The following is a 13,182-nucleotide window of genomic DNA, read 5'->3' on the forward strand; positions in this document are numbered from 1 at the left end:
AGTGCCTAAACCAGTAAAATATAAATAATGTTTATTAGTTACCTCTGTTTCTTACGGGTTAATTTGTGGAGGCGGTCGCCTGTTCATTTTGTGGATTTTTTTTTATATTTTGTAAATCTAAATATTACATAATACGTGGTGCAACACGGGTGCAAAATACTGACTGACGTTGTCAGTTGACGTGTTAGATTTTTCGTAGAATGGTCTAAAATACTATGGTGAGAGATTAACAAAGAGTTATGATGATAACTGATACTTATTACTGATAATGACGGAGACTGATAATTATTTTCCATCGTATTTTCACGGAAACGTACGAACGTGTCTTGATAAGTAGGTATTTCAGTCAGTCTCGGTACAAAAAGTACTGAGGTTGACTGAAGTGGCAAGACAAATACGAACGTTTCCGAGAAAATACGACGGAAAACAATTATGCACTACATCTTCTACTTAAATATGAAATAACCCGCCAGCCCGCCACCGGCCACCTGACCACTGTAAACATAACAACACGTACCTATTACCTAAGTAGGTAGTTTTACATCATCATCTTTTTCGCGCTGTCTCGGCTTTTCGCCACGGGTAATGGGAGCCTGGGCTCAGCTTGGCCACTAATCCCTCGAACTCACGTAGGCACTAGTTTTTACAAAAAACGACTGCCATCTGGCCTCATCATCATTCGCTTGCCCTTATCCCATTCAGTTGGGGTCGGCGCAGCATGTCTTTTCTCTGCTGGCCTACCTTGTTGGATTTCGTCCGGTTTCCTTACGATGTTCCCATTACCGAAAAGCGACTGGTAAATATCGAATTACCTACCTCACCTCCCTATATGTCGTAGGTACACCTACATACCTAATAAAGTCATGGTACAAGTCGGAGTTTGAACCTGTAACCTCCGGATTGTGAGTCACATGCTCTTACCGTTTAGCTACCAAAGTTCTTTATTTAATATCGACACAATACCTACGGTTACACATTTAGATTTAAAAGCAGTGGCGAATTATATTATAGAGAATTATACAAACACAAGATGGACAGACGACCTTGTTAAGGCCGCCGGAGGACGCTGGATGCGGGTCGCTTCCAACCGGTACGAATGGAGGTCCAAGGGGGAGGCCTATGTTCAGCAGTGGACGTCTTATAGCTGAGATGATGATGATACAAACACTTACCCTTGTTATGAAGTCAAACGGATTTATTTAAGTAAATGTAGTAACTACGTCAACCTCCCTTTCAGCCAAATAATAATTATCTACTAGGCCATGATTGGTAGTTGAATTGGGTTATACTTAAGGTCTCTACACACGTTGCAACAAATGGGGTTGGCCGGTGGAAGTTTTTGGCAGATGGCGCCATCATAGCTTGCCCCGTCAATCCCTAGAATTGTGTCAAATTTTTGTTTTTTAAATACCCTGGATGCCAGCTCTTTAAGCCAAATCTCATAGAAAAAGGGGCAAGCTATGATGGCGCCATCTAGGCAAACCTTTGACAGTTGCCAACCCCATTGCATCTGATTTTAGATAATTGCCGGCTAGTAGGTGAAAAGAATTCAATCGATCGATAAATTGCCGCAATGTAGTTAAAATCGCATGCGTTTACCGGCGACGTTTATAGAAGCCTTTATACAGGCCTTCTTCTATCTCTGTCTCAATCGCTATTTCACTATTGGAGTGACAGAGATGGAGGTAGATGAACGTACAGTTTTGTACAGTGTGTTTTCTTATGTGCAATAAAGATTAAATAAATAAACGTAGATTCTGCATCTGCAGCGATAAGGCGATGTTATAGTTATTGCAAAAACATTAAATTCGGAGATACTCTTATTTAAAAACCATAATAACATACTTGAAACTTGACATAAACATTTACATTCGGTCTGTGTCGGTCGGCCATCGCGTGCTCTTGATAATGCTGCTCAGTATTGAGTGAAACATATCGAGCAAATTTCGACCTGAAGTACGTGATTCATCATCATCAGGCTATAGTAGTCCACTGCTGGACATAGCCCTCCCCTAAAGAGCGCCATAGCGCCCTGTCTTCAGCTTGCCGCATCCAGCATCTGCCTGCAGTCTTCCGCAGATCGTCATCCCACCTGGTCGGAGGGCGTCCTACACTACGTTTGCCGAGTCGCGGTCTCCACTCAAGAACGTGATTGATCAGTTTCAATATATTTAATTATTAATATGTTTGTGTGAGAGCGTGACTTCGATTGTATGGCGGCGGCTACGTTTATTCGTTAACTAAAATAAAAGATATGGTTACTTTAGTGCTTAGAATAAAACTACCAACTAACATGCAATATATTTATTAACATAAATTCATATAAAATAGAGTAACAATATTACATATATTTATTTATATCAAAAACTCAATCATGATGTTGAGCAAATTCTGTTTTATCAAGTGTGTTTCTTAGTTTTCCTTTATCTTAATATCTAAATAATGTGATATGTTGTCATAGTTTTAAAAGTATTTTTTATAAAAAAAGCAAGGCAATAACGATCACATTTTTATGGCCATGATGGTTTAAAATAAAACTTAATATAAGAATATAACCTTAAATTAAACATTGCAAATAAACCTGCTCATAAATTATGGCTAAGCAATATCTCAGAATTGGTGGACGCCAGCTGCCGCTGCGTTGGTGACTTATGGAACGTCAGCCGACAAAACGTGTAGAAGATTTCTGAAGAGTGGATTTGTCTTCAAAAGGGGGCATTTCACCAAAAGTGTTGTTTAATTGACGTATTTTTTAAATTCTCATTAAAAAAGAGAGTTTTTGGTACAATCACTTAGCTTTTCTATCGGAGGATTAACCTTCGCGCCTACTTTTTTTAATTTTCTACTGACGGAAATGGCTTGGCAAACTATATTTACTATGTCTGTTCTTACGGAAGTTTTGTGACTCGGAAAGTCGGAATGTGAAACCTTGTTAGCAAGCGGCCACGAATCCCTTGGTAAGCTTTTCCACGTATTCCTTGCGCGCGTCCATGTTGTCGGAGGGGCGGTTGTGCGCCGCCCACACCGGCTCGCCGATGAAGAACCTCTTCACTTTTATGTAGTTCTGCAAAGTAATTACAGATTTATACCCCCGAGTGTAGCTGTAGAAGGCTGAGTAATATTTCAAACTGGAAGGGAACTGATAGATGTCATCTCCATATAATTTATAACCTAAAAATGCCAACTGTCGCAAAATTGTATTGAATTGACATTTATCGTTGTACCGTTTCAGTTTAAAAAATATTATAATAGGAATGGTGTGGAGACACTGATTTAAACTGTCACGATTTTCACACATTATTACTTACTTTAATGAGACTTAGGGTCGGTGCACCAAACTGTTCGTATCGTTAAAGAGTTCGCTAAATTTTTATGTATGGAAAGTTTCATATAGTTCAGTGAAATTAGCTAAAATTACGGCATAATTAATAGAAGACTTTTTTTAATTGAGATATGTACGTTGTCGACCGAGGTTATTTTTCATCAACCCTCCCCTCCCCTCCCCCCTCTGCGTCACTCCCCCACACCCCCGCAAAGGGTCCAAAACCTAGTTTTTCTCAATTTTTAAGAAAACTGTTCTAGATACAGAAAAAGGGTGTAGGAACGAAGTGATCCTTATTAAATTTTCTATTTATCTCTTATACACACTATATTGCTATCACTTATAGTTTTTGCGCAATACGTCACGGAAGATGCTATTTTTTAGCATTTTCAGTGTTTTTTTTCTTCTAATGACTTTTCTCAAATAGCACTTACGATATCTTTCACGCTTTTAGGGTTCCGTACCTCAAAAGGAAAAACCGGAACCCTTATAAGATCTCTCGTGTGTCTGTTTGTCTGTCCGACCATTCCCCCCCCCCCCTTTATCTCTGAAACTACTGGGCCTAAAATTTTGAAAAAATACACAAAATAGTACTTTACCTATAGATAATAGGAAAACCTATTAGAAATGTGCAGTCAAGCGTGAGTCGGACTTATGTACGGAACCCTTGGAACGCGAGTTCGACTCGCACTTGACCGTTTTTTTTAATTTAAGTAAATAGTTAATATGTTATTTAAAATGGGTATTATTTATTGAAAGAGTTTGTGTATCTGGGAACCTTGTTCACTAGGGACGGTAAGCATGATAAAGACATTGAAAGGAGAGTGAATGCTGGAAAACGTGTGAATGGGGCACTTAACGCTTTTATGAGCAGCCAGAAGGTGTCGCAAAAAGCACGGTTGGCTGTTCATAGAGGGGTGTTGGTGCCTACACTTATGTATGGTAGCGAAAGTTGGGTATGGCAGAAGAGGCATCAGAGCCAAGTGAATGCAGTGGAAATGAGAGCGCTGAGAAGTGTGTGTGGTGTGAGATTGCAAGATAGAATTAGGAACAGTGTGATAAGGGAAAAGTGTGGACTGAATGTTGATGTAGTGACTAAAATTGAGAAAGGTATTTTGAGATGATTTGGACATGTGGAAAGAATGAGTGAAAGAAGGCTAACAAAGAGAGTGTATAAGGGAGAAGTGGAAGTGGGAGTTGGAAGGGGTCGACCTCGGCGGATTTTCTCTGATCAGATCGGGGAAATCCTGAAGAAAGACCAGGTCAAGAGCACCCTAAACCGGCGAGCGTGTATGAGGAATGTAATGAAAATGAAGGAAGCGAAAGAGGTATGTCAGGATCGTAGCAAGTAGAAAACCGTGGTCTCTGCCTACTCCTCCGGGAAATAGGCGTGATTATATGTATGTATGTATTATTTATTATTAAACTACTTCATTTGACGATCCTATGCCATTTTTAAAATACATTGCCTTCAAATATTTTCAATGTCAGCTAATATCGTTATTAACCACTTGTCTGTATATGAAACGGATCCTGACCGAAATTTATAGGTACCTACAGCCAGGGTTGGGCAAAATACTGGCTTCCACGTATTTCAAATACAAATTACAAAATACATTTTTAAAAGTATTTGAAATACCAAATACAAACTACTTTGGTGACTGGTATTTGAAATACAAAATACAAATTACAGTGTTTAAAATAATGTATTTCAAATACAAAATACTTTTCTTATTTTTTGTTTAATCATTTAGTTTTTTTTAACGAATATCCTTTCCTAAAACTTATAGGGTCATTGCGCTTGTTTTCGTCCTTCTCTAGTTTTCGTCCACTTGACGAAATTTGAATATAAACCTACATTGCTGCACAAATTTGGACTGATTTCAATCCTTAGCTAAACAATATATCTGTCTACATATAAAAAATATATTTCGCAAATAGTAAATTAAAAATGAAATATATTATATGCTAATCTGTCAAGTGGTCGAAAACTAGAGCATGGACGGAAACTACTACAATGACTCTATCCCCTGGCTGTTGACGAAAAGTTCTGCGCAGAATAGCTCGCGCAATGTACCTATTTGCGCTCGTACAAGTCGTACATTATATTTAAAAAAATGTTCCATTTTAGGATCATAGAATTTAATAAAATGTATTTTGTAGAAATGTATTTTGAACCTTGAAGTATTTGAAATACAAAATACAAAATACATGTGAGTGCAGTATTTGAAATACCAAATACAAAATACTTTTCCAGGTAGTATTTGAAATACAAATACAAATTACTAAAATGTATTTCAAATACATGTAATTGAAATACTGCCCAACCCTGCCTACAGCACAACCGAGGGTGAACCCATGATTTTTGATCACCACACACGTCTTCTTCCTCGCGTTAGTTGTCGCTTTTCGGTGAAGGAAAACATCGTGAGGAAACCGGACTAATCCCAGTAAGGCCTAGTTTCCCCTCTGGGTTGGAAGGTCAGATGGCAGTCGCTTTCGTAAAAACTAGTGTCTACGTCAAATCATGGGATTAGTTGCCAGCGGACCCCAGGCTCCCATGAGCTGTGGCAAAATGCCGGGAACAACGCGAAGAAGATGATGAACTTTTCATGTGTGTGGTGGTCAAAAATCGTGGGTTCACCCCGCAGCACGGTTCCATTTTTATCGCCTATCACTATGCGCGTCCCTTTCGCACTTACATACTTGTTAGAGCGTGACAGGCATGGTGAGGCAACATAGAGGTACAATAATAGAGAGGAAACGTGGGAGGGGCCAAATGACCGAACGAGATAGAACTTTCAGTAGGAGTAGCAGGAAAGCGATACTATTGCTTGTCCTTGTCACAGTCTCACTTTTTGTTTGTTCCCCATCATAAATTTAGTATGGGTTATGGTGGGCAACAAATAAAAAATTTCATTTCATTTCAATAACCCGACCGAAATACGTAGATTATTGTTTTTGGTATATTGTCAGGAATGTTAAAACGTGTTTTTAATATTGTCGCATTGCGTATATTTTGTCCCTCACGGAGGCACGCGTACACCACTTCTATAGGCTACCTTCTATGTGAGGCAAGCTATAAAAACGCGACCGTGCGATCTGTTTCACAGTCAAGTGGTTAATAGTAACGATCTTCGGTGAGCTTAAAAATGTTTGAAGACGATGTATGTTCAAAATGGCATAGCATCGTCAAATGAAGGAGTTTAATAATAAATAATACACCATTTTAAAGAACATATTAACTATTTATTTAAATTAAACAAAATTTGGCGATATCGTAAGTATATTTTGAGAAAAGTTATCTTACAAAAGAAAAAAAACGTAAATTCTAAAAAAATTGCATACATGGTGACAGATTTCACAAAAACTATAAGTGATAGCACTATAGTGTGTATAAGAGATAAATAGAAAATTTACTAAGGATCACTGCGTTCCTACACACTTTTTCTATATCTTGAACGGTTTTCTTAAAAATTTAGAAAAACCGCGTTTCGAGCCCTTTGCGGGGGTGTGGGGGGGTGACGCAGAGGGGGGAGGGTTGGGGAGGGTTGATGAAAAATAACTACGGTCCATAACGTACATAACCCAATTGAAAAAAGTCTTCTATTAATTATGCCAAGTTTTCCATATATTTTTTTCCAGAAGCAACGTACTAATAGGGGCGCGCCGGCTGACGTTGATCAGTCTGTCAAATGTGGTTGGTGCAACTGGCCCTTAATCGCGTATACTTGGCTTTGTTTAAAAAAATCCATGTCAAAAATACCATACATCTTTTTGGAAAAGAGCTGATACTCTTCAAACTGCTGGATCGATTTTTAACAAACATAGCTAAGAACCACCGCAAGAAAACGTCTCACTTAAAAAAACCTCATCGAATTTAGTCCATCCGTTTGAGAGCTACAATACCACAGACAGACACACATACAGACATTGGCGTCAAACACACTCCTCTTTTTGCGTGGGGGGTAAAAAGTAGCCACTATATTTAGTACCACTGTCACAAATATTTAGGTACTCACATTGAAGTCAAGAGTGAAGCGGTGGTAGATACCGCTGGGGAGCACCAGCATGTCCCCCGGGGTGACTTCGATGCGGATCCACTGGTCGTCACGGTCACGCACGTCAAAGTAGCCGGAGCCGTCCAGCACAAACCTGGAATCACATATGAATTGGTTAAGATTGAAATCTCTTCAATTCTTTTAAAAAGGTTCCCTTTTGCAACTTAAAGAAGGTCAGGGTCTTGTTTGTTATAGAGATAAATATTTGAGAGATCGAGCTTTGCTCGGAAAACATATAAAAATTCAAAAATGCGCGTTTTCCCAAAGACTAGCTAGATCGATTTTTCGCCCCCGAAAACCCCTATATAGCAAATTTCATCGGAATCGTTAGAGCCGTTTTAGATATTAACTATACAAGAATTGCTCGTTTAAAGGTATTAGATAGATGCACACTCTGTGAACATTTACCCACCTTATTCATAAAACTTTACGGTTTAGGGGCTGTCCATAAATTACGTCATCGATTTTTGACGATTTTTGACCCCCCCTAAAATCATCCAAAAATCATGCCTCGAATGACCCCGTTTCCTCCTACGTCATGCTACCATCATCTGATGTCCAGACCCCCCGCCCTAATTTGAAATGACGTAATTTATGAATAGCCCCTTACCTGATATGTGTTAAATTATGTTTTGTTCCTTTCTTACAAATACATACATCAAAATGACAGATAAAGACAAACAATTATTAGCTAATTGAGGTTTGTAGCGTGCTTATGAATAAGGGGGTTATTCTGTCTACCTAGAGCAATTCTCAAGTTGTAGCAGAACACAGACCGAGATGGAAGTATCAATGGATATGTAGAGGGCTAAAGCAGTGGGCGGCAACCTTTTAGCAGCCAAGGGCCACATAGCAGTTAACGAAGTGGACGCGGGCCGCACTTTGTTAATATTTATGACTTTATCAGACATTTTCATTTGTCAATATTACATACAAAATAGCCAGGGAGGCTCGCAGGCCGCAAGTGAGAGGTTTGCGGGCCCGCGGGCCGCTGGTTGCCGACTGCTGGTCTAAAGGGACACCACCAATGGACATACAGTGAGGCTTGACAATATGATTTTGGTTGAAACAATACAAAAGGTAATCACGGTCCATATCCCAGTTGATATAAGTCTAGTGAAATTAACTGTGAATCATTCAATACTGATATGATTTTACTTAATAAGTAAGGATGTATTGTCATGCATGATTTCCCAAAATTTAACTTCAAGATTTTAAAATAAATTCTAAATTATGGTAAATAATTGAGGACCGGTAGGCCTAGTGGGTAGTGACCCTGCTGTAGTGGTATGTAGCTAGTAAGTTAAGTATAGATATAGTTTAAGCATATGCACGACTCCATGTAAGACAGTGATTAAAGAGACGTAGTCCTAACACGTTGTTTTCACTCATATTTCCGTTCCCGCCTGCGCCACACAGCACATGGCGACCTTGCCATCGTCGCGCGAACGCGTTTCGCCTCGCTACAAGGACATTAATTGTGATTAAAAGGAAGTGCTAAAAATGAACAGATATATAAAAGTGCAGGACTCAAATTAATGGTGTGTTATATGAACTTGTCATTCGTGTGGTGCATTTTCAAACGTCGTGGACAATTTATTTTATAAATTATGGGCAAGTCATATTCAAAAGAAGAAGAAAAAGAGGTGATCATCACTCAAAATGCAGCCGGGAGTAATGCAGCAACTACGGACCAGTCAGAGCAAATACACATCAATAACTGGCTTCTGGGTACAATTTTGGCTATTATTGGATTAGCCGTAATTGCATATTTATACAAAAAGTATAAGGATCAACAGAAGAAATGGATTAGGCGCCAGATTCGATCGGAGGTGTTAGAAGGTCTGCAAAGAAGATTATCATGGAAAAAGAAGGCGGAGCAACCAGAAGGAGAAGCGGAAATTTGAAATAATCGTAGATGGAGCAGCGGTTACAGGACATTTACAGTGAGTTACAAGTAATCCATGTTAATCTGCGAAAGTTAGGTATTGATAAACGGTTAAAGCGGAAAGATTATGTACGACAGAAAATAGATAGAGCAAAATCACTTTACAATAGTTATGAAAATATTGTTAGCTTATTAGATAGTGAGATAGTGGTCGAAAGTGCGTATATTTTAGATTTAGTTATAGAAAATATAAATTTAGTATATAAAAAAATTTTGTCATTTGAGATTCAAGAAACTGTTACTAACTCAGCCACAATGGATAAATTCGATATCAAAGCGGCAGCCACTTTAATCCCCGTTATGAATGGCACGGAGGAAGTTACGGAAAAAATTATAGAAAGCGTAGAAATGTATGAAACATGTTTGACCAACGATAGTTGTAAAAAAATGCTGATTTCTTTCGTAATAAAAACACGTCTCAACAAAGCTGCAAAGCTTAAGTTAAAACAAACTTATGATAAAATTTCAGATTTAATTTCAGATATGAAAAAATACTTGCTTACAAAAAAATCAGCATGTTCCATTTTAACGCAGCTTAACAATATAACTCAGAAAGAAATGTCGGTAAAGGAATACGGAGACAAAATAGAGGAAATGTTTGTAAATCTCACGATTTCGCAAGCGGATTCCAATGACAGCGCTTACGAAATTTTGAGACCTATAAACGAGAAAATGGCGGTAAAAAGATTTGCAGATGGCCTACGGAATAGGAGGCTAGGAACAATCATTTCAGCCCGGGACTACGAGTGCCTCAAGGACGCGGTGCGAGCGGCCGAAGATGAAGAATCGGCCCAGCAGCCATCGCAAAACGTATTTCTGAACTCCGTAGGAAGCAGAGGTAAGTCCAACTATTTTTATAACCGACACAGACCCGGTTATCAGGGTTACACGAACAGAGGCTACCGAGGCTATGATATTAGGTATCCAGGTGCAGCGCCAGGACGCGGAACCTTCGCTCATCGAGGCAACCAGTATATGCGACAACCTCGTTTACAACATCCGCAAAACCTTAGGGGGAGAAACGGCAATTATAGGGGTTCCCGAGGCAGCCGAGGCAAACACCTTTTAACAGCAATCCCCAGGCCGAACGACGTAAATAGGGAACATTCACAAAATAATGAATCGATCCAGTTTTTTCGAGTTTAACGTATTTGCTTATAACGGCGGTTACGATTTTATTACGGTCTATATTAACAACAAGAAACGAACTTTAATTTTAGATACTGGAGCAGGTATATCTATATTAAAACGAAACGTGATATCTGAGACCGATATTGTAAACAAAGACATTGTAATAATAAACGGCATCGGCGGACCGCTTTGCTCGAATCATTATGCTGACATAACGATAACGCTTGAGAACCAGGAAGAGTTCGAACATAAATTTCACTTATTCGACGAATTGCCATTTATAGAGGATGGTATTATAGGTTTAGATTTCATGAGAACTTACTTTGCGGATATCAGCTTTAAATACGATACTTTAACCTTGTTTACTAGTGAGGGAGAGAGTATGGTACCAATTCATAAGAGTAGCGATTATGATTATTTAGTAATTCCAGCGCGGAGTGAATCTATTCATTTACTACCATTTCATACGAGTAAACAACGCGATTACGTAGTTAGAAATAAACACCTTATGGAAAATATATTTTTGGCAGGAGGTATAGTCAGACCGAAAAATGGGAAAATCCCCGTTCAAATTTTAAATACAAGTGAAAAAGAGATTCGATTACCGGTATTTGACATAGAGACGGATATTTTGGATAATTTTGTGTTATGTACACTCGCTGACGATAAAATTAAACCGGACGTTAATAGGGTGAAACAATTACTACCACTTATAAATTTAAGTCACTTATCGTTAGAAGAAAGGAAATCAATAGAAATTATATGCGCAAAATTCTCAGATATATTTTATTTAGAAGGAGATAAACTAACTACAACAAATATCATGAGTCAATCCATCACTTTAAAACCCAATAGTCAACCTATATATACCAAACCATACAGGCTTCCAGAAGCATTAAAACCAGAAATAAATAAACAAATTAATAAAATGTTGCAAGAAGATATTATTGAGAAATCCAATAGTGAATGGTCAAGCCCTATATTATTAGTTCCAAAAAAAGAGGATAGCACAGGTAATAAAAAATGGAGATTAGTAGTGGATTTTAGAAAAGTTAATGAAACTATACAGGATGACAAATTTCCCCTCCCTAATATTACGGAAATTCTAGACGCACTCAGAGGAAGTGTTTACTTCAGTCATCTAGATTTAAGTCAAGGGTTTTACCAAGTAAGCCTAGAGCCAGAAAGTAGGAAAATCACAGCATTCAACACTAGTACAGGTCAATATCATATGAAGCGTCTCCCGATGGGTTTAAAGATATCAGCGAATGCGTTTTCAAGGGTAATGTCTGTTGCACTGTCAGGATTAACTTATGAAAAATGTTTCGTATATTGTGACGACGTCATTGTATTTGGTAGAAATCTGGAAATGCATAACAAAAATTTAATCAAGGTATTTCAGCGATTCAGACAAGTTAATTTGAAGCTTAATCCCTTAAAGTGTGACTTTCTTAAGAAAAATATTTTATACCTTGGCCATGTTGTTTCTGCCGAAGGAATTTTACCCGACCCAGCGAAAACAAAAATACTACACAATTACCCGGTACCCACAAACGCAGAGGAAGTAAGAAGATTCGTTGCGTTCTGTAATTATTACCGAAAATTTATACCCAAGTTTGCAGAAATAACATTACCATTAAATTATTTAAGTAGAAAGCATATACCTTTCGTATGGTCTAAGGAGTGTGAGGAAGCGTTTACACATCTTAAGAACGCATTAGTTACACCACCAATTTTACAATACCCAGATTTCAGTGAAAATAATGAATTTATATTACAAACAGACGCTTCCGGTAACGCAATTGCTTCAGTACTATGTAATTCAAATATGAGACCAATAGCATATACGAGCAGACCCCTTAATAAAGCGGAACTCAACTATCCAACAATACAAAAAGAGCTTTTAGCTATAGTTTGGAGTATAAAATATTTCCGACCTTATCTTTATGGTAGAAAATTTACAATAATGACCGACCACAGGCCATTATTGTATCTTTTTGGAATGAAGGATCCCTCAAGTAGACTTACAAAATTTCGGTTAGAGCTAGAAGAATACAATTTTCAGATAAAATATATAAAAGGAAAGGATAACGTAATAGCAGATGCATTGTCAAGAGTAATTATAACTTCCGATGATTTAAAAGAGATAAATCATAACGTATTAACGGTATTGACTAGAGCACAGAAAAAGAGATTAGATGGTGTAGAGAAGGATACGCAAAGTAACCCTAATATATCTTCGGACGAGAGGCCTGATCAACCTCGAGTTGCAGATGTATTACGGAAGCCGAGCGATATTATCGATTTGACGTTTGTGAACGAAAAAACCATAAACGAGTTAAGACGACAAAATAAAGTAACTTCTGAAGAAAAATGTTTAGTGTTTGTAGCAGTCGAAAAAACGATATATATAAATCTAAAATTCCAGTCACATTTCACGCGAGACGTATTTGTGAGCGAATTGAAAGATTTTTGCGAAAAAAATAATATAAAAAAACTATGCATAGTAAAAGATATTAAAAACGCGTCATTTATAAAAGAAATCTCGACTGAAATATATTCAAGAAAAGAATGGACCGGTCCTCAATTATTAATTGTTGAAGGTGTTAGGAAAATTGTCGACAATGATGAGAAAACATTTATATTACAAGACTATCATTTGCTGCCTACGAGTGGGCACGCGGGTGTAAGGCGAATGACGAATAATATAAAACGGAAGT

General features: G+C 38.0%; 1 protein-coding gene across 1 annotated transcript in view; it reads right to left on the reverse strand.

Annotated features, from left to right (window-relative positions):
• Positions 1–13,182, reverse strand: part of LOC134789720 (acireductone dioxygenase) — a 161,265-nt gene that overhangs the window by 145,440 nt on the left and 2,643 nt on the right. The window contains exons 3-4 of the mRNA XM_063760347.1: positions 7,345–7,477; positions 2,929–3,064 (exon numbers count right to left, since the gene is read on the reverse strand). Coding sequence (XP_063616417.1) covers positions 2,933–3,064; positions 7,345–7,477 — 265 coding nt within the window. The 3' untranslated portion in view covers positions 2,929–2,932. The remainder of the gene's footprint in view (positions 1–2,928; positions 3,065–7,344; positions 7,478–13,182) is intronic.

This window comes from Cydia splendana, chromosome 4 (genome assembly GCF_910591565.1).
Source record: "Cydia splendana chromosome 4, ilCydSple1.2, whole genome shotgun sequence".
Classification (NCBI taxonomy): domain Eukaryota; kingdom Metazoa; phylum Arthropoda; class Insecta; order Lepidoptera; family Tortricidae; genus Cydia; species Cydia splendana.